Source organism: Protopterus annectens, chromosome 4.part0, assembly GCF_019279795.1.
Source record: "Protopterus annectens isolate FY-2018-M chromosome 4.part0, PAN1.0, whole genome shotgun sequence".
Lineage (NCBI taxonomy): Eukaryota > Metazoa > Chordata > Ceratodontiformes > Protopteridae > Protopterus > Protopterus annectens.
In genome coordinates, this window is record NC_056733.1 from 586,312,225 (window position 1) to 586,333,392 (window position 21,168).

The window sequence follows — 21,168 nt, forward strand, 5'->3', positions numbered from 1 at the left end:
AAGTAAATGAGATCTGCAGCTTCACATGGAGGAAAATAAATGAGAATTTGTTTTGCTTTTAGCTGGTCAATTGGAGATCCAATCCAGGAGTTCATTTTACTTTACTATAAATCAGACGGGTCTAATTTGGATTATGAATGCCAAACAGCCCAAGCAAAACCACAGTGCCGCACCACCCTTACCATTGCAAACCTAAATGCAGCAAAGTTAACAATATTTTTATAAGGTGGTCTGTGCTCCTTCTACTCCTAGTCCCCTACCTCTTAGTACACAACCTCTGAGATCACACCACTGGAGAAAACTGAATCAATGTATTTGCAGAGCCAACACTTTGGGAGTGGTGTAGGAAGGCTGAAGACCTCTTGCAAAAACAGCTGTATGGTACCATGACGGCAAACGGTCAGCAGTAAACTGGTCTTGGTATGGTGATCCCTTCGACTGATAGGCAAGTAAAAAACGTAAACTCACCCAGCCCTAGTGTGGCTGAAAGCGCTTATTCATGCAGTGCACACACACACAACCTCTGAACTGCTACACATTAGGAGATTAAGTATTCTTGTTATCCTTGGTTTGACTGAAATATTTTTTTCTGCAACAAGGAATGACGGTCATTTCCTAGGAACTGGAAACAAGAGAAGGAGTGCAGTTGATTTTGCACTCCAGTGCATTTATTGTGTGTGTGTGCTATACATTTCACTCAATTGTTTTGCATCTGGCTGGAGAAACAGCATCAGTTTCTCCAATACAGTTTAGCTGGGGTGCATTCTATGCAGAACACACATATACTCCCTTTGTCTATGTGGGCGTACGACATGTAAAGTGACTTAAAACTACCTACAGGTGTATGCGCGCCACATGAATGTACTAGGCTGACACCACATCCACAATGAGCTTCTATGCCATGCACCCATCAACTTACAGGAGAGGGTCCAGCTTCCTGTGACCCTGCAATACATTAAGTAGACATATGAGAATGTCTGACTAAAGTTTTGAGAAGTATGTACAAAATAAAAATTCCTCTTTCTGCTTATTATCTGCAAGATATGTGCTACACAGCATTTACTAAGGTACCCTACAGATGACCTCTATGGGTAATCTCCAAGTGTAGTACCTCATAGTTAGTTCTGCGTGGTCTGGGCGTGGCTTAACTGACTGACAGGGGAAAATCAAGTTCGAGTGACAGCAGGCATGCAAATTTCCACATTCTGTATACTGTGTATAATAAGTAAATGACTAAAACACCAAATTAAGTAAATACCAAACACACAAACAACAAAGTTCAAAAGAATAAAATGTTCCCAAAACAAAAATAATACAGCAGTCCCTGTCACATGTTTGACTGTAACATAACAGGCACCAGCATATGAAACTGGCAGTAATCACACAAATAATAAAACAGTCCCAGTCACACATTTGACTGTAACATAATAAGCATCACCATATGAATACGGCAGTAATCACACCTGTTTAATACACCCCCTCAGTGCTACAAAAATAAATAAATAAATAAATAAATGAATAACTGCTGCCTCTGGATACCCTGATCAAAATCATCTACTGGTGGTCAAGAAAGCTACCCATCTGCAGACTTGCAGAGCACTTGGCAGTCTCCAGCAACGGGATGTCTGCAGCTGGAAACTTCTGCAGAACCCAAAGCTGCTGGGTGGGCCAGGTAAGTAGGTTCAGTTCGATGAATGCTTGCGAAAGCAAAATATAACCGCAGTCGAGCCTTGACCAAAATGGACCGGTGGGCATTTGGCATATACGATTGCAGTCTGAAAAGTGGGTGCCTGACCTTCGTTGCCAAAAGGGATGCAGCCACTTTAATCCCAATTATCAAACAGCATGCCTTACAGTGATAGTTGTCTGACGAATGGGCTGCATACAGGGACATTCCTGAACTCTCCGGGATGAAGTACACCCACCTTACTTGTAAACCACAGTAAGAATTTTGCTGACCCTCGGACTGGCGCACATACAAATGTTGTTGAGCGCATGTCATCCCGATGCAAGAAACAATTGAAGCAGATGAATGGGACTCTGAGGCATATGGTGGACAGCCACTTAGATGAGTTTGTGTGGCGTGAGAAATACAGCAAGCAGGATGAAGATTTGTTCCTGTGCCTACTTGGACATATGAAAGAGTACCATGATTCGCATGGAGCAGGAACTGGGTGGCCGTGCGAATAGCGGCTAACAGTAAGTGATGTCCGAATAGACAAATCTGTGCGACTGCTGTTATTTCGTGAGTTGCTATTTGTATGGTTGAAATTTTGATGGCTTGAATAAAATGACTTGTTTGTGACTGCACCTTGTGAAGATAACACTGGGTCTGAATAAAATGAATCTGTGAATTGTACAATGGTCTTATGACTTAAATAAACGGTATTGGTTTGTGTGTTGAATATTCAAACAGTTATTTTTAATTTCGGAGTTGCTATTTGCAATGGTTGAAAGACTGATGGCTTGAAGAAAATGACTGTTTGTGACCGCACCTTGTGATGATAAAACGGGGTCTGAATAAACTGATTCTGACAATTTTTTATTACTTAAACTGTATGTGATTATTAAATTGTGTGAATTTAACTATTTTTTCATGAATTCAATAAACGGTATGATTCAAGGAAATCTTTGTGTGCATTGGTATGATTTGACTACTACAACTGATTCAGACTGCATCTTTGTGATTATTAAATTCAGTGAATAGTTTATACCTTAGTTGTGTGACTAGAATAGATGTAATGTGGTCATATCTCGCCACATCTTTGTGATTATTAAATTCAGTGAATAGTTTATACCTTAGTTGTGTGACTAGAATAGATGTAATGTGGTCATATCTCGCCACATTCTTAACCAATGGGTTCGGAGCCAAGAATCGGCTCCGACTCAGCTGGTATTTACTAGCTCGAAGTCTCCGATTGGCTGGGCTAGCCCTAGTATCCCAAGATGCACCACGCCCAAACCCCCAGATCTCGTTTGCCGCTCGTAGAGTACAGACGTGATCTCGAGCTTGGCTGTGGCTAAGTACCTTATTTAAACAATTTTCCTTATTCTGTCTATTTTTCTGTCAAAAGCTGTTCTTACAGCTACGTTCAGTGTATCCAGTGAGTTGCGACTATTTTTAGTCAGTTTTTTGTTTTTGTGGATTCCTTGTGTTTTCGGCGGGCTAGGCCCGTTTAAATTAGAGGGCCTTAGCCTCTCCTGTGTCTGTTACATCTGTAGGGGCGTTTTGAGTTGGCGCCCCTTCCTTCCTTTAGTTAGTTTTTCTCTAGAAACCTTGTTTTTCACGGGCTAGGCCCGTTTAAGTTAGAGGGCCTAGCCCTCTCCCCGGTCTGTTAAGAATTCAAGTTGGAGTCCCTCCCCCGCCCTTCCTTACCTTGTGTGTGCATTGTATTGTATTACCATGTCAGGCAAAGATCAGAAAGAGCATAAGCCTTCTGGCTTCAAAAAGTGTGCCAAATGTTCTTATAAGATGTCCTTAACGGACGGCCATGACATCTGTGTGTATTGTTTGGGCGCTATTCATTTGCAAGAATCTTGTAGTGTGTGTCACTCTTTTAGCTCTAGAGTCTTGCAAGAGAGGAAAAATAAATTGATTCTCATGGGCCTTGTCAAACCCGCCTTTGAAGAAGCTTTGGAGTCATCTTCCTCTAGTGGGAAGTCTAAGTCTAAACCAAAAAAGAAATCTCCGGCTCCGTCTGGTTCATCGGAGCCATCGGAGAAAATAATGAAGACTGCTCCACCTTCCTCGGCTCCATTGGCTTCGGAGCCGAAGGAAGGGATTTCTGTGTCTGAGTCGATCTCCTCGGCTCCATTGTTAAATCGGCGCCGCAGGAGGTTTCTAGGACACTGGAGCCGGCTTCGGCTCCGATCCTCTTGTAACCGATTCGGAGCCTTTCTCCTAGCCTAACCTTGGATCCTCTGGGTAAGAGATCTCGACCACCTTGTGTGTCCTCCAAGTCTTCCAGGTTGTCTGATTTGGATGTGGACAGGGTGGTGCAGAGGCTCCTTCAGGCACCGGTATTAGCCAGGTTATTTTCCGCTCCAGCCCAGTCGGCTTTGGAGCCTTCCCTCGGTTCCGACTATTCCTCCTCCAAGCACTCCTGTCTCATTGGAGCCGGGATGTTCTGCATCGAGTGGGGTCCTGGGGTTGGCTCAGATACCCTGTTAAGCCTATCAGCTCAGACCTCGGCTCGGACCTGTTCGATTCCATATTCTGGTTCTGGCACTCTGGTTTCCTCGGTCAGACCTGAGGGGGATACATCGGGGCTTCATCCTTGGGCTCAGAGTCTCCCTCTTGGTGCCTTGGCTAGGGGAACCCCTTCTCCGATTGTGGTTTCGGAGACGGGTCGATCCTCTGATTCCGGTGGACCCGCATTCGAGGCCATGAGGAGCGCACTGGCCAGGTCTTCAGTGACTTCACTCGAATCAGGCACTCATTCCCTCGGCACTGCGGCTGGAACCTTTGATGCCCCCTTATCAGTGGACAGCAGGGCTCGAAGGCTTGAGGATACTTCCATGCGTAGTCCCCAGCCTTCTGAGTGCCCTTCAGATTCCTCGTGTGAGGAGCCTCCCAGAAAGAAGTCGTGCAAGAGGAAGCACATTGACTCCCCAAATGAGTCCATCACTTCTGATACCGACCTTGATGACGCAGAGGGATCCCCTAAGTCGCCCTCCGATGAGGTCTCATTCTCAGATATTCTGGAGATTTTAAGGCAGAGAGGCGACTGGCCTTCTAAATCCCCATCTGAGGACGAGTCGGTCCTCCTCAAAGCCTTCGGAGCCCGACCTTCCGCCTCCTGGGTTTTTCCGCCCTTCGAATTGTTAGACCTTATTTGTCGTAGGGTGTGGGAACACCCTGACTCCGTGGAACCTGTGCCCAGCCGCCCAAACAAGTTTCTGTCGGCACTCCCGGAGAAAGAGTTCCTAACTAAAGGAGTTCCTGTAGATGCCATGGTGGTGGCGTCCGCCACTCAGCAAGAAGTTGCAGAAGCTTCTGCTTCCATTCATCCTCCTAACAAGGAGTCCGGGAGTATGGATCGGTATGGGAAGCGTACCCTGTCTTCAGCAACCTTTACTTTGCGGTCGTTGAACTATTTTTGCCACTTCACTAGACTCCGAGATCTCCTTAAGGAATTGGGAGATATCCTGTCGGGTAACTTGCCTGAGGCGCTGAATCAGACTGTCAACGCCCAGCTGTCTACCCTTTCCTCTATTGTCAATTCGTCTAGGAGGATCATATCCTATGCAGCCGAAGGGGCAGGTAGGGCAGCTAGCTCAGGCGTAGCCCTCAGGAGGCAAGCCTGGATGCGCCTGTGTCACTTCACGGAAGCCTTCAAATCTTCCTTCACGGACGCCCCCTTCGATGGGTCCTCCCTCTTTGGACCCAAAGTGAAAGACACTCTCACCAGATGTGAGCAGGAGGGCAAGACTTTGTCTGCTGTAGGGGCCCGTTTCTTGCCTCCCTCTAGGTCTTATCCCAAGGCACTGAGGGAAGGCAAGATGTGGTTCAGGAAATCTCAGAAGTCTTTCCCTGTCGATCATGGTGACCCCCCCCTCCAGGGGCAGAGGAGGGGGGAAATTAACTCTGGGAGGCGCCGCCCTAGAGGCGGAGGAGGCCCCCGCAACTCAGGAGACCATGAATCGTTTCGTGGATCCTCCTACCAACGTCCCTGAGAGACTGCCCGACTGTGCTACTCCGGAGCCAGTCGGGGGCCGTTTTTCGAGGCCTCCTCAAGCCTGGGAAAGTATCATTCAGGATCAATGGGTGCTCCGAATAATTACCGGAGTTTACACCATTCCCTTCCTTACACTCCCTCCCCTATCCAGAAAAATCCCAGACATTCCACCCACTCAAAGGGATCAAGCAGAAGAAGTAGAAGTTTTGAAGCTGCTGAAAAAAGGAGTCATCCAACCAGTCCCCTCAGACCAGATCGGATCAGGAACTTACTCAAGATTATTTTTGGTACCAAAAAGGACAGGGGACCTGAGGCCCATTCTGGACCTCAGCCGTTTAAACCGATTTGTACTAAAGTCCAAGTCCCGAATGGTCACTCTTCAGTCCATTTTTCCCTTATTGGAAAAAGGTGTATTGATGTGCTCCATTGATCTCAAGGATGCCTATTACCACATCAAGATAAACAAGGCATCCAGGAGTCACCTACGCTTCGGGCTGGGAGCCAGTTTTGTGCTCTGCCTTTTGGTCTCACCACAGCCCCCACGGTGTTTACAAAATGCTTAGCAGTGGTGACCGCTCACTTTAAGACGTCAAGGATTCCAAGTTTTTCCTTATCTGGACGACTGGCTTCTCACTGCCCCCTCCAGGCATCTACTCGTTCGAGCCACGAGGGCTACCAAATTGGGCAAATACCTAGGGATTACCTTCAACTGGGAAAAATCTGTGTTGCGGCCATCACAGCGTGTTGCATTTATCGACGCAGAGCTAGACTCCGTCCAAATGACAGCCTTTCTTCCAACAAAAAGAATCAACTACTAGGGTCCATGGCGGCTACCATCATGCTAGTACCGCTAGCCAGGCTACATATGCAGATCCTCCAGTGGCTGGTCTCGGTCCAGTGGTCCTTTCAGGAGTTTCCTCCGTCTTATCCCATTCTTATCACGGAACAATGCCGACCTACGTTGGTGGCTTCAGTCATCCAATCTAGACACAGGGAGACCTCTGACCCCCCCTATCTCCTACCGCCACTGTGACCACGGACACTTCCCAGATAGGTTGGAGTGGCCATTATCGGGGCAGAACGGTCCAAGGCACATGGCAAGATCACGAGGTACATTTGCACATCAATGTCCTTGAAATGAGAGCAATGCTTCTAGCGTTGCAAGCACTTCAGAGCTCTCTCCCCAAGGGGACGATTGCTATTCTTTCCAACAGCATGTCAGTCGTGTGGTACCTAAACAAGCAGGGTGGAACCAGGTCCTATCCCCTTTGCAGGGAAGCCATGAGAGTGTGGAACTGGGCGGTGTCTTCCCAACGCTTTCTAGTAGCAATGCACATTCCGGGGAAGTCCAATGTGATAGCAGAAAGGGCTAAGCAGAGCTATTCTGATGCCTCACGAGTGGTCCTTGAACAACCGGGTTGCAACTCAGATCTTCTCCAGGTGGGGTCAGCCTTACTGCGACCTGTTTGCCAGCCCCCTCAATGCCAAGTGCAGCAGGTACTTCACTCTGATCCCCCCCTGGGGGAGCCACCCAGGAACGCTCTAGTCCACGATTGGCCCCAGGTCTGCTCTATGCCTTCCCTCCATTCCGTCTATTATCAAGAGTGATTCAGAAGGTAACTTCCTTGGGAAGCAAGATGATTCTTATCGCACCATACTGGCCTTGTCAAGTTTGGTTCAGCACCTGAACTATTGACTCATCAGTCGGGTCAGTTCCAGCCATCCCTACGAACCCTCAGGTTGACAGCTTGGCTGCTCCACTTCCATCCTTAGTTAGACTACATTCCTTTTCACCTGAGGTGTTGCATATTCTGTCGTCCTCCCACAAGTCATCTACCAGAAAACTATACTCTAGCAAATGGAAAAGATTTGCTATCTGGGCTGAAGCACACAATCTAGATCCCTTCACAGCCCCCTTGTCGGCGGTATTAGATTTTTTGGTTATGCTCTTCAAACAGGGTTCCGCTACTTCCACTATTAAGGTACAGCTGCCGGCCATTTCTAACTTTCACGTCTCACATGAGCCTTCACTTACGGGCCATAAACTCTGTAAAGCCTTCCTGAAAGGAGCCTGGTTACTCCGTCCGCCATTGTCACAACCAGTTTTACCTTGGGATTTAAGCGTGGTGCTTCAAACCTTAACTTCTACCCCCTCTGAACCAGCTGACACTTGTGAATTAAAATATTTGTCTTGGAAGACAGCCTTTCTGGTCGCCATTACTTCAGCCAAGAGGGTATCAGAGCTTCAGGCCCTTTCCATAAAGCCCCCTTATTTGGTCTTCCATAAGGAGAGGGTTTCCTTGAGACTCAACCACTCCTTCCTTCCTAAGGTATCTTCTACCCTTTGTCTTCACCAATCCATTGGGTTACCAGTTTTCTTTCCAAACTTTTCTAATGAAGCGGAATTCAAATTCCACCAGTTGGATATTCATAGACAACTAAGGTTTTATTTGCACAGGACACAACCCCACAGGAAATCGGATCAGTTGTTTGTGTCCTTTTCAGAGAACAAGAATGGTAGCCCTGTGACTAAAGATACTATTGCTAATTAAGGACTGTATCTCCTTTATTTACGCATTAGCAGGCAGAGATTTGATACTATTGCTAATTAAGGACTGTATCTCCTTTATTTACGCATTAGCAGGCAGAGATTTGCCTTTCCCAGTTAAGGCTCATTCTACCAGGGCTATGGCTGCATCAGTAGCTTATCATGCTAGGCTCTCCTTGGATGACATCTGTGCTGCAGCCACCTGGTACTCTCCGCACACCTTTGTTTATCATTACAAGCTTGATGTGGTGTCTAGAGACCGGGCTTCCTTTGGTTCCACGATGCTCAGGAGTATTGTCAGTGAGCCTCCCAGAATGCAGGTAGAATGTAGGTGCTAGGGACGCTGTCCCATCAGTTAAGAATGTGGCGAGATAGGACCACATTACATCAATTAGTAATGTACTCACCATAACGTCAGATGTATGTGGTCCATCTCGCCTACATTCTTACGTACCCGCCCACCGTCCCCCGACCTGTTGGACTTCGAGATTATGTTCTTAGACCATTCTGAGGATGTTATTTTTTCTCTCTTCCTGCTTGTGTTATTTCTAGGTGGTTGTGTATGTCACTCTGTTATATTGTTGGCAAACAAGATCTGGGGGTTTGGGCATGGTGCATCTTGGGATACTTAGGGCTAGCCCAGCCAGAGACTTCGAGCTAGTAAATAGCGGCAGAGTAGAAGCAGATTCTCGGCTCCGAACCCATCAGTTAAGAATGTAGGCGAGATGGACCACATACATCTGACTTTATGGTGAATACATAACTAATTGTTTTTCTGACTGCCCGAGCCAAAATTAATATTCATGCGGGTGCGGGGTCCGTGTGGCTGGAGACGGGATTTGCTACTGCGTAACCTGCGAGGTATTACACTTGGAGATTACCCCTCAATGTTCTTACTTCTGAACTGAAGTAAACCCAGAAATAATTCTACAATGCAGAACTAAAAGTGGGTGGAGAAAAGTTTACAAACACAGTCAATATAGGTTTACCACCTGTTCCACTTTGCGAGGGACAGTTATTCTGCATCTAGAACACCTAAATGTTAGAAAAAAACAGAATAAGCAACCAAAATGCTACAAGAATAAGCTTTTATTTAGGCAAAAAAGTGAAGCTCTGTCCTTTGTATTGGCCGTGGGTATGTTTCACCTTGCAAAATCTGACGTGTTGTACCAAAAATGTCCCTCTTTGGGCATTTGAAAAGGTGGCAACCCTAAGTTAAGATAAAGCTGTGGTGCCACACTTACCTGAATAAAATAAGGTTTTGAGAACTCGCCCATCAGCTCTTTTCGCCAACTGTCTCCCAAACCTTCAGGAATATTACGAGAAGCTAAACGCTGTAGAGCTGCCTCTTTGTTTTTTCGGATCCGCTCCATCTGATCGGGGCTCAAAGGTGGCGATGCCACTTTCGGCACGGTATCTTCCTCGATGCATCGTGCCCTCTTCACAGGTGTCAACTGAGCATTAAAGCAAAAGTAAGTCTTAAATAGAACAGACTGCAAACTGCATGCAGAAAATGAAGCAGCTGGGAAACTGCCACCAGGCCAAACCTGTGTGGCAACACTGCACCGAAATATTACAGAAAGCGACATTCCATTTACCAGTATCGACAAATGTCAGTGCAATTTATGCCTAAGGCTATGGATATTACCAGCCTAATAAAATAAAGTGCTTATTAATTCTAAGAATTAATAAACCTTTCTACTGTCTCATTCCACTGTTTACTACCATGTGGTACAATAGCCACGCCTCCAGTAACGTCACGTAGCTAATCAGAGACAAGGGAACTTCCCACATTTGCCCTGACCACGACTACAGCTAATTAAACAACCACCTCCGGTATTAAAATCAGCAAATAGCACATTCCTTACACAATCAGACACGCCCACATTCACACCCACAAACAGTAGTAACAAGATGAACTTTCTATGGTTTTTACTCTAGGAATTTATCTGAGAAAAATGTATTACACGTGGGACAGTAGGTTTACTTAATGCAATATACTGCGTAAAAGTAAAGCGAGAAATAAGTAACGTCGCAGACTTGCGTCTTCAAAGAAGGCAAATTCGGCTTTACTCATCAACCCTGAGGCAAAAGTAATCGGAAAGATAAACTTAACATTTTACCCCCCCCCCCCGTACTCTCGTCGATTTCCATTCAACTGTGATTCTTAGTAAAATGATAAGCAAGATTAACTAGTCATGATTTCTAGCAAGCTGAACCTTATTTCAGTCTCCTATCTTCACACGCGAAAGCATCTGTTTGGTTCTCATTCGCCTTACCTCTGTATTCTCGTCCGTTTTTTCATTTAAAACTCTTTTCTTCGAAACTGGGCTGAAAAACGAATTGATTGTTTTCTGTCCTATCATCCTGGAGTCCTCCGATTTGTATTTTTGAGATATTTTGCCAAGTTACACTGTTAACACTGCTGTCTGACTGCGCTTGCTGTACAATCCACGGGAATTTTTTCGCGCCAGATATCTTACAAATTGCGCAGGCGTCGGACAACCAACACAAACCACAGATTCCCGTGGAAATAATGACCAATCTCTTACTTTATTACCGCTATATTGTTGCGGTTGATATTTACTTGCGCAGCTGTTGTTAGCTTATAGAGTGTTGCCGTGGTATACCTAGCGGGCTTTAGGCACCAGAAAACTCTGCAGTTGCTGGGTGTCCCCCAGTCACAACAAGTTATTTTATTTTGCTTTTTTGTAAGCATGCCTCTCAAGTGTAGCTCATTATGAGGAACGTACCTCATTTGGGGTCTTAAAAAGTTCATTTTCCCCGAACTTCCACATTGAAAGGGTCTGTAACACATTCAGTGTTGGGAATTTTTTAAGTGAAATCCATGGTAAATAGAAATAAATCATATTAATTTATTAAAATATATTCTTTATATGTAAAACCAGCATAGTTTAACCATCCTATGACCTTCCTAGCTGAAGTTGCTAGTAAGCCATTAGTAAATGTTCCACATTTTGCCCATTTGTTCTACATTATGAAGACTAGTGTTCCTCATTTTAGAGAAGGAAGGTTATGAGCTATGGTAACATGGTTATTAAACTAACTAAAGCTAGTACAGCAATCTAGTGTACTTAATAAACTAGATGAGTAATAACTCTTCTGTGTAGTGGTTAAAAATGCAGTTGATAAGTAATTATATTTCAACGGTAAGACCTAAAATACATCACAGAAGATTCAGACACTTTTAGATTCCAGGGGTCTGGAGCCCCCCGCACCCCACCACAGACTGTATAAATGGATTTTGATAGGGACTTAGTGCTGGCCTTTGTCTTCAACCACACCAATTTTAAAACAAGTCCTGCTCAGATGTGAGTCCAGAAGATTGCTATAGGTTGTGTGAGTAGATGGGCATTGTGTGTTAATTACTTAAATTTTCGTCACAATCAAATCTCAGAGGTATGCACAATCCCACAGCAGGCACGTATACCAATGGTTGCCTTTGAAAGGGTTGTGATGAGGAGTGAGGAGGCATAAAGGAAGAAGCTTTAAAAAGCTATTCAGAAATCGAGAAAATGCGCCACTGTGCAATAATCCATTACATCTTTTTCTTGTTATTCGGGCTTGCTACATAGTGATATTCTCAATTTTGAAAATTGTACTTAACTGTTATTTTACCTACGCATTGTACCGCTGTGCACAAATTTTTGAGTTGTACTACATTTCTGTGACCTTACAAGTAAGTGTGATATTTACAAATTAAGTGCCCCCTAAGTCTGAAGATACAGCCATACCTGGCCAACATCACGCTAATTTTCTTCTAAAAAAGAAAGAGCGCCATGCATATAACTTTATTCCAGCTCTATTTTTAAAAGTGTATTATCTAATGTACATCATATTTTCCACAAGTAATTGTGATATTTACAAATTATTAAGTGCCCCCCAAGTCTGAAGATACAGCCCTACCTGGTCAATGCCACACTAATTTTCCTCTAAGAAAGAAAGAGTGCCCTGCATATAACTATTCCAGCTCTATTTTTAAAAGTGTATGTATCCAATGTACAGCATATGTTCCACTTGAATGACTAGTGGCAAGCATAGCTTACCGGGTCACATCCTGCCAGCCCTCCCCTATTTAATTTCCCCAGCTTATCAATCCATGTCCATAGAAACCCCATTTCCCTACCTTACTATGCTCTCTTGAGCCTCCAAAGGCTCAAATAAATCTACAAATTGCTGAAAAAGAACAGAAAAGAAATATCTCAGTCCTGCTTTAATTTTAAAGCTTATAGATATTTTTTGTACAATATGGATCTTGCCGGTCTCGGCCTAACCCACTCCATTCGCCCTCGCTACACTCTGGCTCACTCCACTCCCCCACCTACCCCCACTCTCATTGAACTTATACCTAACCAGACCCTATCCCCTTCAATCTAAACCTCCAACTGGCTCACCCAACCATAACCCACCCCCTTCAATCAAAACTTCCAACTGGTTCACCCAACTCCACCCATCCCCACTTCTACAGCTTCCACACCCCAACTCTCTCTCTTATTTCATCAATACCACCCTGACTCAATGCCTCTACACTCTTAACATCTTTATCCTTACTATCTCCCTACAACTCCATGTATATTTCCACCTTACAGCCAATCATACCACTCATATACCTTTCAAACCAACATTCACAATATCCACACTTTTTCAGTCTTTCCCAAGCTATTCCAAAATAGGCTGTACCTTATATACCTCAGACATAATTCTACATGCTAGAGTAAAAGTCCTTCCTCTACATAAACACCAATACACTACCTCCAAACTAAACTACTATCACAAAACCAAAAAACAACTTCTCTCTACAAACCAGACCACCCATTCTAACTTAATAAAATGTGGTGACATACAGCCAAACCCAGGCCCACAATCTGCCCCTCACAACCAACCCCACATCAAAAAAGTCCTTGAATTTTACTACCATCATTCTACAAAGCATCAAAAACAAAACCCCCCATTTCCATGCATAGTTACATCAAAATAGGCCCGACTTCACTGCCATAACTGAGACCTGGCTTAAACCACATATCAACACCACTGAATTCCTACCCCCAAGCGATACATGCGATAGATACGACAGGCCTCATAGAAAAGGTGGCGGCATTGCTCTATTATACCCAAGTACCTACACCATAGTTCCTTTCATAGGTTCATAGGTTCATAGGTTTATACTAGGCTATCTGCCCTAAGGCATTTATAAGCCTAGCCCAAATTTTTGTGGCTTACGCCACCCCTTATATGAAAAAATACTGTGCCCATTAGTTTGTTGTGCCTCTGTCCAGCAGTGACACAGAGATGATTCCCGGGGTAAACCTACGATCTCCCATCCACAGGTCTAGATTTCTCTTGAACAGAGTCAGCGAGGTGCTCTGCCTCACATGGACCGGGATTTTATTCCACAGCATAAGGAGTCTCTGAGTGATAAATCTATCCCTCCAGCACGTCCTATTTATATCCGTGCTAAGGTTTAAGTCGCTTGCTCTAGTGGTTTTGGTGGATTTGGATTTTTGAGGTGGAGCATGTCCATTAATTCCGGGTTGGACATGGCCTTGTATGTCAGGCACATGTCACCTCTGAGCAGGCCGTATGCGACTGAATAGAGCTGGAGTTTCTTCAATCTGGCAGCATATGACAGATTTTGGAGTCCCTTTATCCTTTTGGTGCGGAACTTTGGGGTCTCTCCAATTGCTGCAGATGTCGGGTGAGATACATCCCGAATGGGGCATTGTACTCGATCATTGGTCTGATAAGTGAAGAGTACAGGGGAACAATGACCTCACTAGATCTGGATGTGAATCCCTTCATGATCAGGTGGGCAATGTAGAAGGTCTTTCTAACCACTTTAGCAATGTGAGTGTCAAAAGAAAGGCCACTGTCAACCTGGGTCCCCAGGTCCCTGATAACCCCTTCTGTGCTTAGTGGATTGCCACCTATATGGTAGCTTGGGGTTACCTTGTTTTTCCCGAAGGGTATGACTATACATTTTTGGTGTTTAACTTCAGGCCATGGCTCTGGCACCAGCTATCTGTTTCCGTGAGTCCCTTCTGAAGGATATCCGTGTCCGATGCACTTTCCACTATGGCGCCCAGTTTGCAGTCGTCTGCAAACTTTGTCAGCCAAAGTCCTCCCATGTTGGCCTGCATTTCTGAGAAGTAGATGCCAAACAATAGGGGGCCAAGGACCGAGCCCTGTGGGACACCACTTGTGATGGGCTTGGAGTCTGACACAGCGCCAGCAACTCTAACCCTGTGGGTTCTGTCCTTAAGCCAGTTTACAACCCATCTTGTGACATATGGGTTTACATTTAAGCTGGTAAGTTTTCCTACAATACCCGAGTGGGGTATTGTGTCGAAAGCCTTTGCAAGGTCAAGGTAGGCTGTATGGACTGCCTTTCCCTCATCAATGGCCTTGGTGACTGTTTCGAAGAAGTCGACCAAGTTCAAAAGGCATGATCTTCCCTTGACAAAGCCAAACTGGGTCGGGTCCAATGTCTGCAAGTCCCCTATATCTTTGTTTATGAGCTCCATTATGATCCTCTCCATAGCTTTGCAGACTAGACTTGTTAAGCTTATGGGGGTAATTACCAGGGTCCGTGAGGCGCCTTTGTGGAGTGGGACAACAGTTGCCATCGCCACTCCTTGGGCACGTATCCTGTGGTAAGGCTGAGATTAAACAGCTGCCTTATGTGCGGGTTTAATTCCTCATTTAGCTCGTGTAGCACACAGCCGGGACACCATCCGGTCCCATTGATGCTGTGTTTTTAGCTTTAGAGAGAGCAGCTTTCACCTGCGCATTTGAGATGTCCGGGAGGCTACACTCGGCTGGGATAGTTATCTCTCCTTTAGGGGAGAGGGGTGAAGTTTGCACTGAACCTGTCTGCCAGTATGTTGGCAATGTCTGTGGGTTCAGTGATTTTGTATCATTTTGGACTAATTCTGAGCATATCTGGGAGTTTCCACCCAGGTTCCTAACATAGCTGAAAAAGGCCTTATGATTGTCCTTTGAATCCATGGCAATTTTTCTCTCAAAATTGGCCTTAGTTGATTTTATGAGTGCTCGTATTTTTTACTAATAATGATCAGGGGTGACTTCCCTTTTATGGATTTTGTTCTATCATGTAATAGCTTTCTCCTCTTATTGTAAAGTTTGTTAATGGCTGGGGTCCACCAGACTGGACGTTTGCCCTTTGTGGAAAGAGTATTGGTTTTATTTGGGATTGCCTGATCCATGCAGTCCTGGAGGTGTTCATAGAAGGCATTTGTAAGGGCTTCCGCAGCTTGGGTTGTGGTTTCCACTGGCTCAGGGGCCTTGAAGGATACCACACCAGTCTTGAGTAGTGTGAAGTTTGCTTTAGAGAAGTTCTTCACTATGGTCATTTTTGTTTGGGGTGGGGGCGGGATGTGGATTTCCAGTGAGATTAGTTTATGATCAGATCTCACCAATGAGGGATATACTTCCGGTGTGGAGCATTTTGTCCCCATGTTTGTGACAATGAGATCTAGTATATTTTCTCCTCTTGTGGGAACAGTGACTAGCTGTTCCATGGCATTTGAATTTATGAACTCCAGGAACCGTTGGGCTAGAAAGTTAGGGCTTGAGTAATGTTCCCAGTCTATATTCGGGTAGTTGAAGTCACCCAATATGATGGTGTTTGGAGATACATTTATACCCTCCAGTGGAGATACATTTATACCCTCCAGTGTCTTCAGGAAGGCTGTGTGGGGTTCCTGAGTTTGAGAGGGTGGCCTGTAGCATGCTACAATTTGTAGAGCAGTTTTGACTATGGTTAGTTGCACCTGGATGGTTTCTGAAGCTTCGTGCGTTGCCACCAACCTGGAGGTGTGGGTATCCTTTATGAATATGGATACACCCCCTCCTTTTGTGGTGTGGTCCGGGTTTTGGGGCTGGAACGCATGATATGAGGTAAAACCTAATAGTGCCAGGGTGCTCTCAGGAGCCTTGAACCAGGTTTCAGTTACAGCACAGACATCGATGTTCTCCATACTGAGAAGGGCCTCGAGTGCGTGCATTTTGAGATTTAGACTTCTGGCATTGAGCAGCATTACCCTCAGTTTCTTCCCATTTTTGTTTTCTAGGGTGGTAGGTTTAGAATTTGAGCCTTGCCTAAAAAAGGCACTATGGGGGTGGCAAGAGCCTTAGCCAATATCCGGAATCCCAGGGTGACAGGTGCAAGCCGTCCCTTGAAGCAGCGTGGCTTGTCAAGCATGTCATCCCAGGCAGACAGACACTGGATCCCCTTTGAATGACACCAGACATTAAGCCAATTGTTAAAGCTGATCATCTTGTCTCTATATTGTGGCATCATTCTTGGTGAAGGAAGGATACTGCTCAGGGTTAGGGTCATACCTGCCTGGGCTACATAATCAGAGAGCTCCTCTATGTCTCTTTTCATGTAGTCCAGGGAGGTACGTCTCAGGTCGTTCACACCAGCATGGACAATGACTGTGTCATATTTGTACTTGCCGTGGAGTGACCCGAGTGCTTGTGTTATGTGGCGGATTCTAGCGCCCGATAGGCAGCTTACTGTGACCCACTCCTTGTTCAGCCTGGTGAGTGGGACGTCAGTGTGTCTGACTATGGAGTCACCTATGACAAGTATGTTTGGTGTTGTATTTGGCCTTAAGGGCTGTGACTGCTTTGCACACTGCTTTTGTGGTTTATGTGTTGCTTGTGGGGTGTCTTGAGGTAGCAGTTGTTTGGGTGTCTGCTTTGGAGGCCTCTGCTGTTTAGGTAAATTTTACTCAGAGCCTCCGAGTATGTCTTTGTGTGTTTATGTGTTTGATTCAGTGGAGTGGTAGCATTATGTGAGGCTGGTTTTGTGGTGTGTGTAGTTGCCTTCTCCTCCTGTCTGGTCTTGCCAGTCCTGAGTTGAGAGAGCTCAGCCTCCAGTTTGGCTAAATAGCTGCATCTCTACATAAGTATTTGTGTTATGTGGGAGGAGGAGAGGGTTGTCTGTGTACATGAGGCAGTTATAACATTGCCTCAAGATTCCCAGATTCACCAGCTGGACCGGAGAGAAGATTGACAACTGACCTTTGGACATGCTAGAATAATATTGGGAATTCCTTAATTGAAAACAAGGGCCAGTGGGGAGTGAGGGTGTAGTGCTTTTAATTTTAGTGCTGACTTATATAATTGCTTTAGTGAGCAAGTGCCAGGTAACTTGAGTGCAATGTGTTACAAGTAACTAAATGCAAAAACGACAAACAGTAACTTTCTTTCAAGTGAAACAAGGAAATAAGTACAGTAAGCAATGCAGATATCACTAGTGATCCACAGAAGTGCTGAGAAGTTGTGTATTAGGTGGAATTAGCTTCCAGGGAAATAACAAGCAAACAAACAACAAGCATATAAACAAAGCTAGATTCAGCAGGCCTGGATCTAGTCTATGCTAGAGCAAACAAGGTGAACCAATTTCAGTAAAATACAGTTCAAATATTCAGGCACTATAAACCTTTAACCAGAAATTCCCAGCTCAGAAGGGCAGAGTCCAGCCTCTTCTCCCACAAGAGTGCAGACCACGAACCTTCTTAATGTAAAATAACTGGCCTGAAGCCCAAGTGCCTAAACCAGAACTAATACACTTGGACACTGGGCTCTCAATCAGCAGTTCCCAACTTAGAAGGATGAAAGCTACCTGTCCTGCCACCACAGTGCTTGCCACAAACCTTCCTAATGTAAAACAACTGGTCTGAAGCCCAAGTGCTTAATCCAAAAGACTTGAATGATAGCTACACTTTAATCAAGTTACAACCAAGCAGTAATAAATACCATTGAATACTTTAGAGAATGTCTGGATTAGTGCTCAAGTTACACAAACAAAGCTAGATCCAGCAGGCCCGAATCCAGTCTATGCCACAGCAAACAAGGCGCACCAACTTCAGTAAGAAACAGTTCAGATATGCATGCACTATAAGCCTTTAACCAGAAATTCCCAGCTCAGAAGGGCAGAGTCCAGCCTCTCCTCCCACAAGAGTGCAGACCACGAACCCTCTTAATGTAAAATAACTGGCTTGAAAGCCCAAGTGCTTAAACCAGAATTAATACACTTTTAGAATAACAGACACTGAGCCCTCAATCAGCAGTTCTCAACCTAGAAGGATGTAAGCTACCTGTTCTGCCACAACAGTGCAGACCACAAACCCTCTCAGTGCAAAACAACTAACTGGTCCGAAGCCCAAGTGTTTAAACCAAAAGGCTTAGAATGAGTTACACCAAGCAGTAATAAATACAATTGAGTATTTTAAGATGATGCAAAAGTAAAAAGAAGTAGGTAAAACACAAGTACAGTAAAAGCAGATGAAATTTTTTTTTTCTGAACAAGTGCTGAGATCAAAGAAACAGATTTGAGTGCTGAAACTAGAAAACTGGCTAGTTTTAAGAAAAAACAAGCTAGAAGGCTTCCCTCAAACACAGAAGGGCTTGGAGGCTCAGAAGCCTACAAATAGTCTGTACCACTTAACAAGAAAGGCAGGAAATAAGCTTAAATTTTTTTTTCTATTTCCCAGATGCTCTCTTTGTACACAGTAGGAGTGCCTGAAATCAGAATATGATCTCACTGCACTCAGTTGAGTGAGCAAATGAGATGGGCCCAGAGGCAGGCTGAGGGGCGGGCAGTTTCAATGCCACTAAGATTAACACCAAAACAAAAACAGGGCGGGTGGGTGGGATTAACTGAAGAGCAGAATAACTTCAGTTAAAAATTCCTTCAACACTCAAATTAAATACTGTATTTTTTAAAAAAAAAAGTGCAGATAAAGGTACTTAAATTCTCTTATACGTCCAGTTGAATATAACCAAGTTCTTAGCTGGCCAAGCTGAAGTTTTAAAGCAGGAATTATTTCACATGCACCAGTTTAAATATGCAAGGACAGGAAATCAAAGAATGTGGCTACCCCCACACCTGTAATTACTAGCAAATAACAAAATTCAGCCAACACTAGCTTCAGTTCAAGTTACTGAAGAGCAGAATAACTTCAGTTAAAAATTCCTTCAACACTCAAATTAAATACTGTATTTTTTAAAAAAGAAAGTGCAGATAAAGGTACTTAAATTCTCTTATACGTCCAGTTGAATATAACCAAGTTCTTAGCTGGCCAAGCTGAAGTTTTAAAGCAGGAATTATTTCACATGCACCAGTTTAAATATGCAAGGACAGGAAATCAAAGAATGTGGCTACCCCCACACCTGTAATTACTAGCAAATAACAAAATTCAGCCAACACTAGCTTCAGTTCAAGTTACTGAAGAGCAGAATAACTTCAGTTAAAAATTCCTTCAACACTCAAATTAAATACTGTATTTTTAAAAAAAAAGTGCAGATAAAGGTACTTAAATTCTCTTATACGTCCAGTTGAATATAACCAAGTTCTTAGCTGGCCAAGCTGAAGTTTTAAAGCAGGAATTATTTCACATGCACCAGTTTAAATATGCAAGGACAGGAAATCAAAGAATGTGGCTACCCCACACCTGTAATTACTAGCAAATAACAAAATTCAGCCAACACTAGCTTCAGTTCAAGTTACTGAAGAGCAGAATAACTTCAGTTAAAAATTCCTTCAACACTCAAATTAAATACTGTATTTTTTAAAAAAAAGTGCAGATAAAGGTACTTAAATTCTCTTATACGTCCAGTTGAATATAACCAAGTTCTTTGCTGGCCAAGCTGAAGTTTTAAAGCAGGAATTATTTCACATGCACCAGTTTAAATATGCAAGGACAGGAAATCAAAGAATGTGGCTACCCCCACACCTGTAATTACTAGCAAATAACAAAATTCAGCCAACACTAGCTTCAGTTCAAGTTACTGAAGAGCAGAATAACTTCAGTTAAAAATTCCTTCAACACTCAAATTAAATACTGTATTTTTAAAAAAAGTGCAGATAAAGGTACTTAAATTCTCTTATACGTCCAGTTGAATATAACCAAGTTCTTAGCTGGCCAAGCTGAAGTTTTAAAGCAGGAATTATTTCACATGCACCAGTTTAAATATGCAAGGACAGGAAATCAAAGAATGTGGCTACCCCACACCTGTAATTACTAGCAAATAACAAAATTCAGCCAACACTAGCTTCAGTTCAAGTTACTGAAGAGCAGAATAACTTCAGTTAAAAATTCCTTCAACACTCAAATTAAATACTGTATTTTTTAAAAAAAAGTGCAGATAAAGGTACTTAAATTCTCTTATACGTCCAGTTGAATATAACCAAGTTCTTTGCTGGCCAAGCTGAAGTTTTAAAGCAGGAATTATTTCACATGCACCAGTTTAAATATGCAAGGACAGGAAATCAAAAATGTGGCTACCCCCACACCTGTAATTACTAGCAAATAACAAAATTCAGCCAACACTAGCTTCAGTTCAAGTTACTGAAGAGCAGAATAACTTCAGTTAAAAATTCCTTCAACACAAATTAAATACTGTATTTTTTTTAAAAAAAAGTGCAGATAAAGGTACTTAAATTCTCTTATACGTCCAGTTGAATATAACCAAGTTCTTAGCTGGCCAAGCTGAAGTTTTAAAGCAGGAATTATTTCACATGCACCAGTTTAAATATGCAAGGACAGGAAATCAAATAATGTGGCTACCCCCACACCTGTAATTACTAGCAAATAACAAAATTCAGCCAACACTAGCTTCAGTTCAAGTTACTGAAGAGCAGAATAACTTCAGTTAAAAATTCCTTCAACACTCAAATTAAATACTGTATTTTTTTAAAAAAAAAGTGCAGATAAAGGTACTTAAATTCTCTTATACGTCCAGTTGAATATAACCAAGTTCTTAGCTGGCCAAGCTGAAGTTTTAAAGCAGGAATTATTTCACATGCACCAGTTTAAATATGCAAGGACAGGAAATCAAAGAATGTGGCTACCCCCACACCTGTAATTACTAGCAAATAACAAAATTCAG

At 43.7% G+C, this 21,168-nt stretch overlaps 1 protein-coding gene across 2 annotated transcripts in view; it reads right to left on the reverse strand.

Moving 5' to 3' along the window:
- UNG (uracil DNA glycosylase) overlaps positions 1–10,763 on the reverse strand; it is a 129,978-nt gene extending 119,215 nt beyond the window's left edge. Inside the window, exons 1-2 of one of the 2 annotated variants that reach the window (XM_044068519.1) lie at positions 10,506–10,763; positions 9,471–9,680 (exon numbers count right to left, since the gene is read on the reverse strand). In XM_044068519.1, coding sequence (XP_043924454.1) covers positions 9,471–9,680; positions 10,506–10,592 — 297 coding nt within the window. In that variant the 5' untranslated portion in view covers positions 10,593–10,763. Of the gene's footprint in view, positions 1–9,470; positions 9,998–10,505 lie in introns of those variants that run through there. The other variant, XM_044068518.1, reaches the window with a different exon arrangement.
- Between the last annotated feature and the right edge of the window lie 10,405 nt (positions 10,764–21,168).